This window comes from Candoia aspera, chromosome 1 (assembly GCF_035149785.1).
Source record: "Candoia aspera isolate rCanAsp1 chromosome 1, rCanAsp1.hap2, whole genome shotgun sequence".
Taxonomy (NCBI): Eukaryota; Metazoa; Chordata; class Lepidosauria; order Squamata; family Boidae; genus Candoia; species Candoia aspera.
Genome location: NC_086153.1, coordinates 194186985 through 194205315, shown reverse-complemented (window position 1 = coordinate 194205315; position 18331 = coordinate 194186985). Strand labels below are relative to the sequence as shown.

The 18331-nt window shown below is 40.2% G+C and overlaps 1 protein-coding gene across 1 annotated transcript in view; it reads right to left on the bottom strand.

The window, feature by feature from the left end:
- LRP2 (LDL receptor related protein 2) overlaps positions 1 to 8275 on the bottom strand; it is a 161492-nt gene extending 153217 nt beyond the window's left edge. Inside the window, exon 1 of the mRNA XM_063306118.1 lies at positions 8176 to 8275. Within this exon, the coding sequence (XP_063162188.1) occupies positions 8176 to 8275 (100 nt within the window). The remainder of the gene's footprint in view (positions 1 to 8175) is intronic.
- Between the last annotated feature and the right edge of the window lie 10056 nt (positions 8276 to 18331).

Here is an 18331-nt window from a genome sequence, read left to right as displayed (position 1 = left end):
TGTACATACGTAGGCCAGGATGGAGCTTTTAGATGATGTCCTAGGTTTGAGGAATAGTTGAGTGAAGGGGAGTCTTTCTGATGGGTGGCATTCTTTTTTGTCATTTTAAGACAGGAAATAAAGAAAATTATAGTATATACACCCTTTAAAGAAGGCTTAATACAGTTTAAAGCACATTTTTAAACAATTGTGATTGAAGAGGATTTTGAAGGCCACAGAAAAAGGGATTCATGGACCCTATTCGTTCTTGGAACCTCTAGCTGCTCTCCCCTGGGCAAAAAAATCAGGGCTGCAATAAAAAAGAAGTAACATGCACAATTTAGGTCAACAGTCACAAGCTTTCACACTGAATATGGCCTCCAAAGGATATATCTATATAGGTCTCTTGAGAAAAGGGAAGAAGAAAAGAATTACTATCTACTCCCCCATCTCATCCTCCTCCAGGTTCCCACCATGAGGAATGACTGAAAGGCACACCCACCCAGATAAGCAACTCTATGCTTTCTCTCCTTCACTTGTCTGCCTATTCTCTGCAACAGAACTAGAGTTGGCAACAGTTAACATGGAACAAAAGAAGGAATCAGGGGAAAGCCTAGAAATCTTTGCTTGCCTGCCTCTCCTATCTTTTCTTCTTTCCTGGAAATACCAGGGCCAAAATCACATCTCACAACATGGTATTATGTGGCTTGTTTTCAGCTTAACAAAGTGAAGCCAGTACTGGGGCTTGTTGTATTGTCGATAAGATCACTTTTGTCTCCTGCAAAAAAATACCTTATGGGAAACCTGCATGAGGGCTTTTACCTCCAAAGCAAATAGGACTGGGTTCAATCCATATCTGTCCAAACCCTGATCAATCACTTCAGAACATAAGAATAAGAAGTAATGAAAAGAATGTTACTGCTTGGGTGCTTTTGCACATAGTTAGGAGCAATCTAACAATCTCACTACGGAAAGTGATGTGACATAAAGAGGCACCCTGTTGCTAACCTGAAAGGGGAATGCAAAGGCAAAGGCAAAATCTGAACAGCTTACAGGAAAAGTACCATTTATATCTAAGACGTCAGAAGTACTGCCAGTAATTTTCAGACAACTACAGAGTTATTTTCACTGCTGAACGCAATAATTTAAAAAGCTGCTATATTCCACAAGGTTGTAGGGGGGGAAAAGGTACTTGAAGAATTGGCTTACACGGATCGAAGTATAATGCCAGTGAAAATATGCACCCACGTTCATAAGTAGTCTGCTAAATCACTAAATTAGGTTAATGTCATACTAAAGTGACAAATACATTTAATTGCAAGCAATTGCATGAATCAACACACTGAGGTAAATTCCAAATCACAAGACTTTTTTTTTTTACAAAGAGGTAACACTCTTTCGTCACTGTTTCCATTAGTTTGCTCAATTTATCTAATGAGATTATAGATATTAAGCATCCTTGCCAGGTTGGTCCCTCCACAGCAAAAGCTATTGTTGATAAATGAAGCCTATGAATTAGTTTAAGTGATGGAAATCTTCATTTTCTAGCTCCAGACATGCCCTACAACCAGAGGTGCTGGGGCAGATGTAGATCGGCACCATCCCAGTGAAGTAATTAAAAGGGAATTTGTTTTGAAAAATACACAGATGGAAATCCAGAAAGCAGCAGTAACTAAAATGACAGATATGGTTGCTCTCTTGGTGTCACATCTAGTTTGGCCCTAAGACCTTCAACATATATTTATGAAAAATCCTTTAATTCAAGCAAAGATGACTTCATATGTTAACTTATCTGTGCTTGAACAAACAGATGATATACCTTAATATAATCAAAAATGGCTTTCTGAGTATTTTGATAGTGAAAGACTTGCCTAGCTCTTATGTATCATTTTTAAGAACGGGGTTATCATAATGGGTCTTAAGGGGTTGGGACCCTCACCATGCCCTCCTTGGATGTTCACATAGATGGGCAAAATCTGGCCAGGGGAATAACTTGAGGCCAAGCCACAAAGCCTTTGTAGATTGAGACTAGCACTGTAACTGGACCCAGAAACCTATTAGTACCCAATACAGAGACTGCAAAACCAGTATTATATTACAATATCAGCTCTCACCTGCTGCTGACCTGACTGCCACATTTTATACTGACTGCAGCTTTCAGAGTCCACTGCAGTAATCTAATCACATGGTGATGAGGATCTGAGTCACTGTTGTTACGGTTTCTCAGTTGAGGAAGGTTCCAAACTAGCACTCAGCTTAAGCTTTCTCTCTCCCTCCCTCCCTCACAAATTTATGCTGCCATCAACTCTTAGTGACTACATATTCAGATATGGCAAAATTAGGAGATTCTTCATTCATTGATACCCATGATTTCTGGCACACAAGTCACAATTATAAAGGCTGCCCTAATTTATTCAAGACCTATTTGTGACTTCCAAAACATTAGTGGATTTGCTTTGTCAATGAATTCAATGGGACATGCCACATATTTAAGAAATCCACATGTGCATGGTAGTACATGAAAAGCTTTGATTACAGCGGTTGTCTTCTACAACATGTCAAAGCACCTTCTGAAGCATTATATGTCTTTTACTACTGAATTACCAGGTTGAGTGTGATTTCTTAACTAAAAACAGTCTAATAAAATATAAAGTGGTTTTCATTAAGGAGACAAACTATACATTATTTAGTTTGGATTTTCTAATATTGCTCAGAAAAACACTCAGATGAGAGGTAATTGGAATAGCTTGAGCCATCATCAGCTTTTAATGATACTGAGACCTGAAATTAATGAACTCATTACTCAGTGGCAGAAAAAAAATGTTGCTGTGTATTTTTCTTCATTCATCCACCTCCATTTGATTATGAAATTTATAGTAGGCCTTTTTCACAAAACTCAAGGCTGGACCAGAACAATACCTGGTTTATCTTGTGCCTTCAGACTATGTTCTGGGAATGAGTGTATATATAGTTTTAAAACTTGATTTTAAAAAAAATTATAAAATTCCTTTTTGGTTAATCTTACATGAAGCTGTCAGCTGAATAACACAAATCAATGAGGGTCAAATTCTGAAAACTCTTCCTCAGTCTGCTGCATCTAAGAGAATTCTGCAGGAGTCAGCACTAGGTTCAAAAAAAAAACTAAGGTAAAGGCTAGCAAGTTTAGACCTACATTGTACAAAAGGACCTACTTGCAGTAACAAGTCTCTAAGAACAATAAAGTTTTAGCCTAAGAAGCCCAGGAGAGAGGGAAAAAAGGAAAAATAAAACTTTAACTGGCATCCTCATTTACCGTCTGCTCTTAAATGACTGTTTTCTAATTTCCTGTAGAACCATGAAAGGTAAATTTGGATTAAAGTGAAATTTTGTGTCTCAAATTTCCAGTTAGCTCAATATAAAACAAGGCCATTTTTCATTAATGTAGTTGAAGCACTAAATAAACTGCAGATCTGCCTGAGGTTAACACTGCAATCCTTTCAGAAATAGGCATAATTGAGTTCAATGAGGTATCAAAGGAAGTAAGTCAAGGGCTGCGGTCAAAAACTCCACAAATACCCCATACCTGCTTGTCTTCAGTTTAATAATTCACTGCCACTGTAGCCATTGGTAAAGAGGAATTTAAGTCTAATCAAGTGTCATCTAGTTACTGCTTTCAACAATTAACTGAAATATTGTCTTCTTGTCCTATTCTCCACTTTAGGTGATTATTTAGCAAATTCCTGATATACTTCACTGCCTAGAACATAAAAAAGGGTAAATTATTAAAGAAAGATTAAAGAAGGTACAAAAATCAAGTGCCGTTTTATCTTCTTTTGAAAAAAGGTAGTATTGCTATAGTTAACTAAAATTTAATTCATTGTTCACCTATAAAGGGACTTCCAACCTGCTTCCTCAGCCTTGCAAAAATAAAAACAAGATAATGGATCTAAAACCCTTTCCTTTACTTATTTAATGCCAGAAGGATCTATGCCTGTTATTAAGATCTATTAATGTTCTAAAAAAATCCAAATTAAAACATTAAACATCTAACAGAAGTATAAATAATACTTTAATGAAAATAATTATTGAACATATTGCTCTGGATATAAACTGGAATAAATTAACTGCAAAATTTCAATCAGTCACAGTAAAAACAAAATGGTAAAAATTACCTTTTGTCTTAAAAATAAAGAGTAAGTTTACAGTTTTCCCTTTACATGTAAGATTAAAATTCTTCCTCCATGATAATAAAAGCAGTTACTGAAATATAATTGCCCCAAGAGAAAAGGCCTGTGCGAAATAGTGTCTTTTTATTACTGTATGTTATAAACGTGTTTCCCATACCAAGTGGAAAAGCCAAATTCAAAATATATTGACTTCCTTGAATGTAAAGGGAAAGGATAATTCCTTGCTATGTGAATGATGTGAATGATGGGTGTATAGGCCCTCTCTGTAATTGTAGCTTCCACTTACAAGTCTTATTATTTCAGAACTGTACCTCTCATTGATTTCCTGATGTCTATTGGCTGACTATATTATAGAGAACACCATTTCACTAATGGGGACTATGAGCCAAGAATATTAGACTGTGATAACACCTCTGGGTGTAACACTCTGCTTAGTTTTCACTCACAAATTATTCAGAATAAGGATCAGCACATGTCTTCAAATCAAAACCATTACTATGGGTACACAAAGTGTTCAGTGTTTTTTGCTTCCTCAGCTCATATTGTTTTTATCTGAAATATGTAATACTGTAGCATTAATCATCAGGACCCATAAGAAGGAAATTCATCAGATCTTCAAAACGTTCTACTGCAACTTCTTCCTGAGCCTATCAACTGCACACACATTTATTTTTTGAACAATGTTCCAAATTAGGGTAAGTAATATTATGCAGAGTGCAGAAAAGGAGTAAAAAAACAGTAAGCCAAAGAAATTACTGTAAAGGCAAGAGATTAAAAACAAAGAAAAGGAAAGGTAGTTCAATCAGTTTATATCAACACCATTCACTATAGCTCTCCATATCTCTCTGTACTTGCAAACCATCTTTGCTTCCACCAGGTTCATCAACCAATTAATACATTCTTTAATTAATACATTCCCTGTTATTCTTTAAGCTTCTCACCTGTTTTCAAAATCTCATCAACTCCACCCAACTACAATTTTCACAGTCTTCTTTCCTCTGAACCTATTCATTCTATATTTGTTTTGCAATTCAATCCTCAATTCATTCTCTTTATACAATCCAACTACCTTATTTATCACAGTTTTTCTCAATCTAATTTACTTTACAAGGTGGCAGGGAAAATAAAGTGCAGGAAAGCTCTTTCCAGGAAGGATGGCCTAAAATTATAACAGTGCTATTCCTCTTACAGTAAGATCAAATACCTATTAGTTTGGAAAAAGAATGAAGCAACTTAAAATTAAGATAGCGACTACACCACAGTCTGCAAACGAGCCAAATTCCTACTGGAACATGGCAATGGTCTACTCAAATCTAAGATGCAAAGGCAACTATCAAAAGCAATTTAATGTAAGGTTTAATATAACAGAAAAGTATCTGCTGGCTGAAACAATAGCTGGCAATGGAGGAAGAGGTGACATCACAGCAGTAGCTCCTCCCTTATCCTCTCCTCCTCTCTATGCTTTTCCTCCACTAAGGTCCTATCGGGCCCCTGCATGACTAGATTTGTTTCTTGTTAAAGAATGAAGTAGGACTACATCAGCTGAGATGCAAAAACCCTTACAACCACTAGATGGCAGCAAAGTATTCAATTTCTTTTTATATTTTCTGTTGCCAACTAGTGGTAGCTTGCATTTCTGCAGCCCATCTACGGTAGTCTAAATTGAAGGCCTGGGGCAAGGAAAAGCTTGAGGATCAGTGCGCCTGGAGACCTCACAGCAGCCATCTCTCTTGCCTTCCCTATTTGTATATCCCTGGCAGCATCCAAACTTTTCAGAAGAAAGCCTATACAGAAGTTTTGATGAACCAATGCAGAAAACATTCTAATTCAATTTAAAAATTAAAGCTTTTGAAAATTTCAAAAGTAGGTTTTTATTAAAGATTGAAGATTCCACCACTGTTTGACCTCTTGCTTTTCTAGCGTGAATCATTTGCAAGATTATCTTCTTTCGGAAATGACATGCAATGTATTGCTAGAGAAACAACTTTTAAAAATGGCTAAAAAGGAAGCATTATCACTGTTAGGTATATAACTCATTACAGAACAGTGACCTCTAACACAAATATGTATGCTACATCATTTGTATGATGGTACCATGACATACAAGTTATCATTTGCCCCCTCCTGAAGACACCATGAAACCCAATGCATCCCTAAATCTACCAAGTGCCACAAGGTTTTGCAAGTGCTGCAAGTTACTAAAATGACCATTTTTAGGAACCTGTTACCAGGGTCTGCAAGGGTTCCAAAGCCGGCAATCTCTCCTTAATGAGGTAGACAAATACAATTTCAACTGAGAAGGGAATCTGAACCCTGATTTCAGACACTAGTGAAAATAATATCCATATCCATACATTACATAGTTGTGATTATGAACCACAAACTGAGTAAGTAATGATTAATTGGATTCACACAGCACATGATGGCAAAACCAAATAGGTCATACTGACAACAGGGTACGTGTACACAACCAGGAACTGCAAAGAAACTTGTTATCTGACCTTCTCAGCCAGAGATTTTGAAAGATCTCCTAGTATACATCAGGTTCAGGTACCCACCTAACTCAGTTCTGTGGTCAGAAAAAGGGGCTGCTAACAGTACTTGCAGTATAATTACTAGAATCCTCCTAAAGAGATTATACCAAGAGTGGAGCAGAGAAAGCAGATTAACTTTTTGAATGCATCCACACACTAGCACTACCCCCATCCCCCCACCCCAGGCCTATATGTGTGCCCCAGGAAATGTCCTAATCTGGCCCGACAATAGAGCTTTCATTCACTGTGGGGTAATTATTGTTGTGTTTGGGTGTGACAAGAGGGAAAAGAGCGAGGGGGGCGGGAGTGCAATTACAAGGTGGAAGTAAGGAGGTGCGGGGGGCTTCTCCATCCTCCACAACTAGATTGGTGCCAAAGGATGAGGACACGAGGAGAAACGAAGCAGCCTTCGGCTCCGCAGACTACCCTTCTCTGCCAGTCACACGGTCCCCGCGTTGCCTAGCAACAGCAAAGCTAAGCGAAAAGTTCTCGCGTCCCACTTCGAATCTGCCTCAGACTGAACGAGGAAAGCGGGCTGGGCGCGAGGTCAAAGCTCGGGGGCTCGTTCGAAATGAGTTCTTCCGAAAGCCTTAGCGCCGCCTGCTAGCATTATGCCCACACGCAAGCACCTCGTTCAAGCCAAGGATGTGTGGTCATCTCGGGCTCCTACCCGGAGGAAGACTCGTGGAGGACCTTGTGGCAAATACAACCCCCCCCCCCCGTCCTCCGTCAGGCGTGCCAGACGTTATTCCCAAATAGCCAACGGGAAACGGCGGGGTGGGGCGAGAATAGCAAAGGCATTGAATGGCCACTAAGACGCGCGTCCAGCTCGGCTCCACTGGGCTGTTTGTAAACGTCTCGAGCTTCTGAACTTGCGCCGGGCTGTCAACAGACCAAGGAGAAACCCGGCAGCCCACTATAAAAACGGGTAAATCGTTGTCTAGAGTTGGGTGGGAAAGTGAGGGAGAATTCGCACGCTTTTCGTTCGCTTCATTAGGGCACCGTTTACTCTGAAGCCTCTCCCCCACCCGCTCTGAATTGGCCTGAATGAGGGACCACGTTTTAAATCTTACAGCAGATAGTATAGGCTGAAGCTGAGCCCTTTTTCCCTCCCAGCCCTTCTCTGTCGACCATCAAAGGATGTCCACTCTAGGAAAAACTCTTTCCTTAGGATGTGTAATCCAGTAAACATGCACTGAATTGCAACTTCGTTGGATTCAGTGTGACTTGCTGAGCAGACCTGCAGAAGTTTGTGATGTTATCTTTCTTCGCTCCATCACTCAGCCTTTTCCAAGCTGGCGCCCTCAGATACAATTCCCATATAGCCCAGGCAGCATGGGCCCTGTTGACTAGGAGTCATGGGAGCTGTAGTCCGGAGCATCTGGAGGACGCTCGATTGGGCAAACTTGCCCTGGACAGGGCAAAGCCCGATTCCTCTCTTCTGGGAAGCCAAGAGGGTTCCAGGTCCCAGAGCAGAAGCTGAGTTTGGGGCTTACCTTGGCAGCTCGCTTTCAATATGCAGGCAATGAGTAAGAAGAGCAGTTTGCAAGCGGCTGCTCTTTCTCCGTCCATGCGCTGCTGCTGCTGCGCTCCCATCTGAGATGCTCCAATCTCCCAGCACTTTTGCCTGGCTGACCTCACTGAGGAAAGCGCGCTTCTCTTTCTCCCTCGTTCCTGGTCCCGCTAGTTGCAGAAGTAAGGAGTGCTCGTCAGCTGAAACATCGCGTCTTCCCTACTCTCCCACTCCAGACATTGCATAAAGCTCTTTATACCCGGCGGCCCCGGAACTAGCATGAAACATTGTTCCAAACCCTTGTAGATGGGGCAGGAGTTGCCACTCCTTCTACACTTTGCAGGGGGAGGGAGGATACTTGCAAACAAAACTTAAGCCGCTTCATGCTGCACGGCTGATTTGGAGAGGAGTTGGACAAGCTTGAGTCGGAATGCAAGGAGCATTGATTTAAAATAGATCATGGCGAAAAGGTTAGAATCAAATGGGAAAATCTCGAATTGATATATATTATTTCGAGGCAAGCGCTTCCCGCTGTTTTAGCGATACTTTCTAAAAAGTTTTTAGGAAAGCTGCAAAAAAAAAAGGCCTCCTTTCTCAGCCTTAACCTGGTCTACCAGATAGGGATTATTTTTAAAAGCAAGGACTGTTGTGGGAAATACCTTACCCAAGGTTATGTGTGTGACTCTTAAGTCCAATAGCATGTGGGGATCTAGCATGTGAATACAAGTGCATGTTTTCCCCTTTCCCATCTTGCAGTTAAAGAATTTATTAACACATGCTTGCTTGCACAATTCTACGTCATGTCTGCCCCCTGCAACATAATATTTACACCTCTTCTTCCCTCCCCTTCCAAACTTGATAGAAGCTTGGTTCTTTCCTGGGCAAACTGGAAATTATTAGTGCAAAACACCTCAGGGGAGAATGAGTTGAATAGCATACAGTAATTAAATGGTTTATTATACTATTGTGCTTACATCTGTGGTGAGCAAAAAGTGAATTGGATTTATTGGTCATTCTAGGTAATTTGCAGAATAGTTTCCAATGATATAACAGGTAGCAACATAGCAGACATACCTGCTGGACAACTGATATTAAGAAAGATGGAAACATGGGAGTAGTGGAATGTATGTAAGGAAGGAACATGAGCTCCTTTCAGTTTTGATACCCAGAATTCCAAACTCCTGGTTTCACATTTCTTCAACTCCATGCATTTCTCTTATTCTAGGTACCAAGTCTGCCACTCCTGATTGAAGTGACACCTATTTTGAAATCATGTTTCCATTGACTGATTGGATTCAAAATGTAATCTCTCATCAGTATTGTTCCTTCTTTTCTCTAGAGGAATTTTGTAGTAATGATTAGTGGTGTAAAAGGTTGTCCAGGCAAATATAGCACCACAGACCATTTTTCATGAGTAAAATTGGACAGTTTAAAACGCTAGGTGTTGCTTCATGAGAGAATGGAAATATAACCCAAGAGGGGAGCATAGTGTTTTAAATGCCCCCACTGTTGATTCCCATGGTGGTGGCCATTCTAAATACAATATAACAGAATCTCTGGTATTTCCAGATACTAGTGCTAAATCGAAGTCGATTGCTATAGAAATTAAAAACAATTGCAGTGACTATCCTTACTCAAGTTATGTGAAAACTCTATGCCGAAGAGCATTCAACATAACTTTTCTCCCACTCTCAAATTAGAGAGCTCAGGGCATCAAACAAAATTGAATGAAGGGAAGTTCAGACTTGACAGGAAAAGCTACTTCATTACAGAGAACAGAATTAAAATTTGTCCTTTGCTTCCATAGGCTTTGGTGAGGATCATGGTGAGCCTGTGCTCCCACCAGGAACAGAAGAGGATGCACCCTGGTTTCTCTGCATTTGATCATCATACCCCATACTTGATGGTTGGGAGCAGAACATCTGTACAGCATTGACCTATACCCCACCCTAGCCTTCTGCTTCTCCCCTTCTCTCTCACTTAGTTTTGTAGGAAAGGGTTACGGAGGTCAGCCAGTGTCTCCTGTTAAGAAGCAGAGGATGGGAACAATGCACAGGAAGATGCTGTTCCCAAGCAGAGGTGCAAGAAAGAAATACAGCTATAGCTTCAGGGAAGTTCTGAACAGCCAAATTATTTGGCTGCTTGTACCCCGTTGCCCTTGGGTCACAACTAGCATTGTGGGAAGGTCTCCTGTGTTAGATGCACAGCTTTTTCTGGGTGGGATTGGCCTCATTATTTTGAGATGTCATAAGATACAAAACTGTTATCTCCATTGCTCTGTGATAATGAATCCACACATGTAATACCCAAGTATCTAAACCACCCATACGATAAATATATACATCTCGAATTGCAGCATTTATTTAACTATTGTTCCTATAATGTTTATTTTCTTTCTATAATTATGTATTTTAATATAAAATACCTTTAATTTAAAATACCAGGCATGCCCTCCATGCCCAGTCTACCACACTGGCTTCTTTTGGAGATAAGGGGAAACATCTGTACATGCAGCCCTGAGCTCTTTTGAGGAAAGGCAGGCTGTGAATGCAAAAACCAAAGACCACATTTTAATGGGTGAAAAGTCAAATCCAAATGCATAACATTTTATTGTGCAGCTTAGATATGTGGCTTTTCCAGGGACCCATCTTGTAAGACAGTTTGCAAGCTGCTAGAGGTTTAAAAAAATACTACAACTACAAGCTCCTGAATTACATTTCTGCTTCCTTTGGCAAAGAAATGCATGATTTTACAGTTAGGTACTAGCTGCCCATCTCAACAGGTATAAACCTGAGAAATATGGACATTATTGAAACCACCACCTCTTCTGCATTGCAAAAGGAGGCAAAATTATATCTATTTAAAAGTAAGGCAGAACTGTTGATTTATGTACTAAGAGATGAACCTTTTCTTTTTCCTACCCGTCTGTTTTTATTCCCCCCCCCGCTCCCACCCCCACCCCATACTGGATTGCTCAAGGACTCTAATCTCCAAGATGTTTCCATTAAGGCAGGGAGGAGGAAAAAGAAGAAAAAGCACAAGTGTGTGCAGGTTTGGTAGGGTTGTGATTTATGCAGGTTCAGGGCGGCTTGGGGTATGGTACGACACAGCACCGGGGTCAAGCCACAAGAAACTCTGGGGGCAGATCAGAATATTCAATGAGCTTCCTGGCACCTTTGAATCACAAAGAAGGGATAAGATCTCTCCATCACAAGATCCAGAGACTGCTGAGATTGGAGGAGGGGGAGGGAGGGGCTTTTCCAGGCTCCTGGCCTGCCTGTCTCCATGCGCTGTGGGCGAACAGGGCTTGAAACATTCCTTTCTGCACGGAAGGGCTTTTCCTATTGTTGTTTGCTTTGTGGTTCAGTGGAATTCTTGTCGTGGTTTCACAGCAAGGCCCAGGCAGCAAGCTGGCCAAACGAAACCAGCTGCTCTTGGAGAGGAAGGGAAGGGGGGGGGATGTCTCCCCTTTTTAATTCCAAGCAAAAGGGGAGGGAGTAGGAATCTAGGGAAGGCTGCTGATCTCCAGCGCCCCAATAGAAAAGAGAGGCACAGTCACTGGCTGCTTACGAGGAGGCCGGTGAATGAGCGAGCAAGTATGGCCAACTGAGGCCCAGACATGTAGCTCTAGCTGCCCGTTTCACTGGAGCATGTGGGTCCCAAAGAAAGCTGGAGGGTTTGCACTCAACCAAGAGAACCAGAAGCTCTGAAGATGCAGTATAAAAGAACATCAATGACCTGTTGGCAGCTTAGCTTGAGCTGTACAGAATTGTTGCCAATCTTTCTTGGAAGGAAGCTAGAGCTACTGTGGAATCCTGGTTTCCAAATATGCAATATAGGGGCATATCACCTATTTTGAACTCAATTTTCCTATGACATTTGAAGGCAGTATCTTTTACAAATACATAAGAAAATATTTTGGGTGAATTCAACCAAAGATACATTGAAAGGCAATGTATTATGGAAATCAGATAATGGTGCAATATTAACACTTTTTGGCTTTTCACTTCCAAAACTCTGTTTTGTTGCATTCTCCTTTAAATAAACATATTTATATAAAAGATTTGTATGGCCAGCAAGATAACTTCTTAAAGGAATTGTGAGGATCCCATCCTCAGAAATCGCTTAGTGTAACATCTCCCTTTTCCGATAAAAGCATTTCTCAGAAGTGGTCAGAGTTTTATGCTCATTCAGTATACCACTTTAAGAAAACACATGACATGACTGGTTTCAGGTATATGTACAGTACTAAGCCACAATTTGCCTAATTATGGTTAGCTGAATAAGCCACAGTAACTGGGTTCACATATTGCTTCAATAACCAAAAAAGCACAGTAGGACATAATGCCCTGTGTAACTTCAGTCTTTCTATTAAAATGTACGTATAGTCCAGATAATATTAAAAAAACTTAAGTTTTGGCTATATGTTTACTTAGGATTGTAATCTTTAGATTTTATCCTAGAAAAGTTGAATGCTTTAAAACAACTTTGGTTCTTTTCCCAGCACTTCAGCCTGAATACCTGTTCATGTTCAACAGCATTGTGAAATTAAAATGTTCAGTAAATGTATTGGTTTGTTTGATAAGTTAATACCTTTGCTAAGACTCTGACCTCAGTCAATGTAATTATCCAGGTTAGGAAAGGAAACGATACTCCTGGTAATTTAAGAAGATATGCCACAACCCCATTTGTTTGCTTAGATTAGGGAATGTTTGTCTATTCACTTAAAAATCCAGAAAAGTTGTTAGTGGCTTCCTGCTCAAAACAGTCCATTGCACAAGTTGCTGGTAAATCAAATACATGACCCAACCACTCAGGTTAAAAATGTGAATTTGGACCAGAGTTCAGTTTTTCTCAAAATGTGGCAAACTCTTTAGGTTAATGTATGTCAAAACTGAGAAAGGTTCAATGATTAAAGAGGGGCAAAGCATGTCAAAGAGTTAAAACTAAAATGGTAAAATAATTATTAGTAACCTCTAGAATTTTGTTGACAACTTGGTCTCAGAAAATGAGAGACGGTAGCATTTAATGCTTTTTATTACAAAGACTTAAAATATAGAAAGCTATTTTGACAGGGTAAAAGGTTGGGTTACATATCCCATCATTAATAGCTCAGCAGCTTGGCAATGGAACATGCATTGTAAAATGTAACATTGCACTTAGATGTAGTATGGTGTATATGTTTTTGGCTAAATACGATACATGAACCTAGTGTTTCTGGTTTAAAAATATTTAGCATTATGTGTGAACCAGCCTGCTGTACCTTGCTTTACAATACAAACTCAGCCAATAAATAACTAATATGTTAGCTACCTATTTTATCTATCTCTGTTTCTATCTCTCCTTCCAGTGGGGTACATCAGAAATGTCTAATTTGCCTCAAAGAATAGTTGCAATGTCTAAATGTTGTAAACTATAATTCCAGTAAACCTTCAACCCTCCAGATGTGCTAGGTCTACAATTGCTATAATTTCTAGCTATTGACTATGAATTAGTCCTTAATTTAGAATGTCATAGTTTATTCTCTAACTCTGAAGCAAAACCAGTAGCATACTTTTGAATCTTGGCAAAAATATAGGAAATATTTTAAGCAGGTTTTTCTACTAACTCTCCATCAGCTGTGGCCATAACCAAAAATCCAAGTTTGGGAAATAGGTGTAATAATTAAAAAGCAACTTTAAAAATTAATTTTAAAAAGTTTGGGAAACAGGTGTAAATTGTATATATGTTTGCTGACGGTTGATCTACTTAATAAGATACAAGCATAATTAATACAGCATAGGATTTGTTACATGGTTAGAATGACCATATAGCAAAACCTGTGTCAAGGTATTGTGCTCTATTAGGATAATACTTATTTTCCCTGTTACAAACTTCACAGATACTGTAAAAGACATTCAAATACTCATTGAGATGATGCCTCCAATTAGGGTCCCCAATTGGAGGCACCATCGCAATGGGTGTTTATATGTCTTTTGGGAGGGCAAATCCTGACTGATCCTCAAAGGGTGCTCTGTATATGCAATATTAGCCTGTCCAAAACACATTCCCCCTGCAGCACTAACCCTGTAGAACTCTACTGATAAGAGCATATCTGATTTGCAGTCAGTCCCCTGACCTCTGTTATACATGATCATTTTATGATAATCGTTAAATTGATCGTGATGGGTATGATTAGCCTTGAATATACACATAAAAATGGTTCTTATGCAAAAGTAATACTATTGAGTAGGTCACACAGGGTTGGTGGACTGCCCAATGTGCAGAACAGATAAAGTGATTAAGCATTTGGGAGCAGCCTGGTTCATCTACACACTGGACCTGACCAAGGGGCATTGGCAGGGATCCCCAGATGACCGGGCCCTAATGGAGCATCCCATCTTCATCTTTCACCAGAGCATGTGTGAACTGAAGGTTAGTTGAGGTTATAAACTGCAGACTCCCCTAGTTTAGCACAGGGAGCAAAACATCTTTTCTCCCTGGGTTTCATTTTAAACAAGAAATATAGTGAATGGGGAGAATTTTCACCTTAAATCTCATCCCTCCTTTGGTTCAAACCCAAAAGAGTGAAAAGAAAACCTAACTTTGACCTGCCAGTCATATCTACCCTTTCGGTCTAAATCATGAGCACAGACAAAGCCTAGGAAAATCAAACACTAAAGAACTAAGCAGGAGTGGGAAGATTCTCCTCTCAGGTAAGCTCCCCCCCCCCCCGCAAAAAAAAAGGAACAGGGAGCTTTTCATCTCACAGGAAAGGGAGGATCTTGTCCAGAGCTGGCTTAGAACCAGGTAAAGAGCATTCAGGAGTATGAGATTGGAGACCCAGGAAATATATAGCAATCTTGGAACTAGTAGAAGCTAGATGTGGATTAGCATTTTTGGACTTTATTGAATGGAAATCATATGAGCTTTGTATACCTTCTGTACTTCATCTGTGTTCTGTATGTGTGTGTGTCTGAGTATTCCTGGTTAGGGAAACCAGTCACTGAGATAAAAGAAAATAACAATTGACATCTGCAGGGTTTATTTCCCTTTTTCCCTTTGCTTTTCAATTCATCTTTAGTTCCTTTACATACATACATACATACATACATACATACATTTATTTACATGGGTGCACACAGGCAGACGCACATGCATAAGGACTTGCATCTCTTTCTAAATCCGCATTCTTGTTCTGACAGGGAGTCCATATTGGCTGCCCAGCTAGACTGTTTGCCGCTTTCATTTTCCTGATTTTTGCTGGAATAAAGTGGATGGTGACAACACCACCAAGTAAGCTTTCCCTTAGAAGCTGTGGGAAGGTTGAGTGCTGGATTGCGAGACCCCATTTGCAGAAGCAGTAGGGCCAATGCCCCATAACCCAGGCCTTCCTGTGTTGGGTCATTACGGTCATATTTACAGTCTGAAGTATTTAACAAAAAGAGAATCCCTTCATCTGAGTTAGATAAAGGTAATGGAATCTGTTGTGTTCAGGTTGAAGAAGACTGCTCTCATAGTGTGTATGGAGAATAACAACAGCTTCCCTAAATTAGAGTCTACTCCTAGGCAGAGATTGTGAATAACAAAGTCAGTTTTATAGACTGAGATCTAAGTTGAAGAAGAAAAAAAGGATTATAGCCAGAGAGACACATGGGAAAGTAACACCTCAGTCAGTCCAGAAAGCAAAAACAAAACCAGTCAAAGCCCTAACTAAGGATCCAGAGATCAAAGGTGATAGAACAAAAAGCAGCAGTGGCATACAGACATCAAGGTGGAGGTGGTGGCTGTCTTGGGCCCACAGGCACAGAAGCACCCCAGCCAGACCTTTAGTCTAAAAACAAAAAAAAACACTGAATACAATCTGCTGCAAGCTTGGCACACACCCCTAGAAGAATCAGGCCCTTGTCTAAGGCAGTACAACAGATAGGGGCAGAGTGCATGCTATCTAGACCAGTGTTTTTCAAACTTGGCACCTTGAAGATGTGTGGACTTCAACTCCCAGAATTCCCCAGCCAGCGTGGGAATTCCACCCATCTGCAAGTTGCCATGGTTGGGAAAGAGTGACTAAGGGCAAGCACCAGAACAGACCTACTCCCCCAAATCTAGCCACTTGCTCCTTAACTGATCACTAATGCTGAGATGGGGAGCCCACCTGCAAGGGCCTTCCAGTCCAGAGAACTCTACTTACAGCACTGAAGCTTAAGATGCAGACAGTTATCTGCTAGTATTACAACAAAAGCCTCTTTAGATCCCAGATACAAACATATTCACCCCACTCTTTTAACATTCCTTTCTACAATAAGACATTTTCAGACAGCTGTATACTAAGTATTACAGCTATTCCCCCCTTTTGCCACAGTTGATGCCTATTGAGACTGATCTGATTGTAAAGCTATCCACCTGTATTAGCCCTTATAACTACAGCTGGTATTCATCAAGCCTGACCTGGCTGTAAGCTCATCGAAAAGGTGTTCAGTTTAGCAACCAAGAAGTGCTGGAAGCATTTATATGGGCTGAGTAACTGGTGCCAGTGAATTTAAATCAGGGTTCTAGGAAGAGGTTCCTGAGCTCAGAAGCATCCTTGGGAGTGGTCAAGGGAGTCAAATAACTGGAGCAGCATTGTGCTGTTGCAATGCAAGCCTTGCTAGTGTTATATGTGCATTGGGATGTCACATACACATACCAAAAGGGAGAGCTTGTGCTACAAAGTATGGTGTTGCTTTTGTCATTTTGACCAAAGCATCAAACGCTACTGACTCTTCTGGCTGGCCTAGAGAAGTTTCATTTTGGTCTAGGGCCTGATTCAACTGATGTAGAAAGTTTAGTGAGATTACCTGACCCATCATTGTCCTTTGATCAACTGTTCTCAGAGTAGACCATTTTATTCTGAGACTTTCCCGTGTTCTACTTTTTGAACAAGATCTGAAGAAGAACTCTGGAGAACGAGAGCCTTCATGTTCTTTTGCATGATTTGGGTTGTTTTAATGAAGAGAATTGAATTTTACTCCTATTTTATACTGCCATTATCTACCATCTGATCTCACTGCCATCAAATAGAGGATTTATTTATTTAATTTATTATTAGTATTTTCATTCTTAATTTTAGATCGTATTATACTAATCGTTATTTCTGTTGTTTTACATATATATAAATGGAAGATTGTTGCTATTATGTAATTTTATTGTCTCTGGCCTTAGGGCTATAATAAACGTGTTGTTGATGTAATATAGCATTTATTTAAGCTACTCATCTGCTGGACCACATTCTCTGCTTCTGTTCAGTTGCTGGTGCTTGAGCAACAATAAAGCACTTCCACTTGAAAAACGGCTTTTAAGATTGAGATATTCAAGAGCAGAGAAATGAAAACGTACCAATAAGTCCTGGTGGTGTTAAAAAGAATTTTGCTTATATTTTTGCATCAGGCAAAAGACCAAAGACATGAGGTGAAGCCAATAGTAGGGATCGTACATATATTATTTCACTTTTAGTCCTGCATGGTTTACTTTTCTTCCAGCAAAAGTTCATCTGTGTCTCAAGGGATCAGAAACAATACAAGAGACACTGCTAAAAATGCTCTGGCTCCTCATAATCCTTTGTTAGTTGCTAGGTACAGCTGAGTATCTGGTTTATTAGTCCTAAAGTCATGAGGCTAAGCTAAGGCATCCTGTTAGCCTATTATTTATGATTACAGTACCCCCCCAAAAGTTTAAGAATATGAACATAGCACAAAAATGATTTCTTTTCATTCTGAGTTTGCAAAACAGGTAGTCCTTGGTTAATGGTAGTAATTGGGACCATTGCTAAGCAATGCGGTTGTAAAGTGTGATATCACATGACTGCATTGCTTAGTGATGGCAATCTTGGCAGCCCCCATTTTTATTTATTTATTTATCAAACTTTATCACTGCCCATTTCCCCCCCAAGGAGGGACTTGCCGTTGTTAAGCAAATCCCACCAGATCCTTAGGGGAGGACCTGCCCTGATCCAAGGCATTCCTGGCCCAGTCTCTCCCAGCCTGAACCTTGGTAAGACTGCCTCTTCCTGAACTTCACCCACCACCAATCTCCCCCCCCCCCCGCATCTCTGCCCTTTTGGCTGGCCTGCACAGCGGCACTCCTTGGTGGTAGCACTAATGGCACTAGGGCTTCAGCAGTCT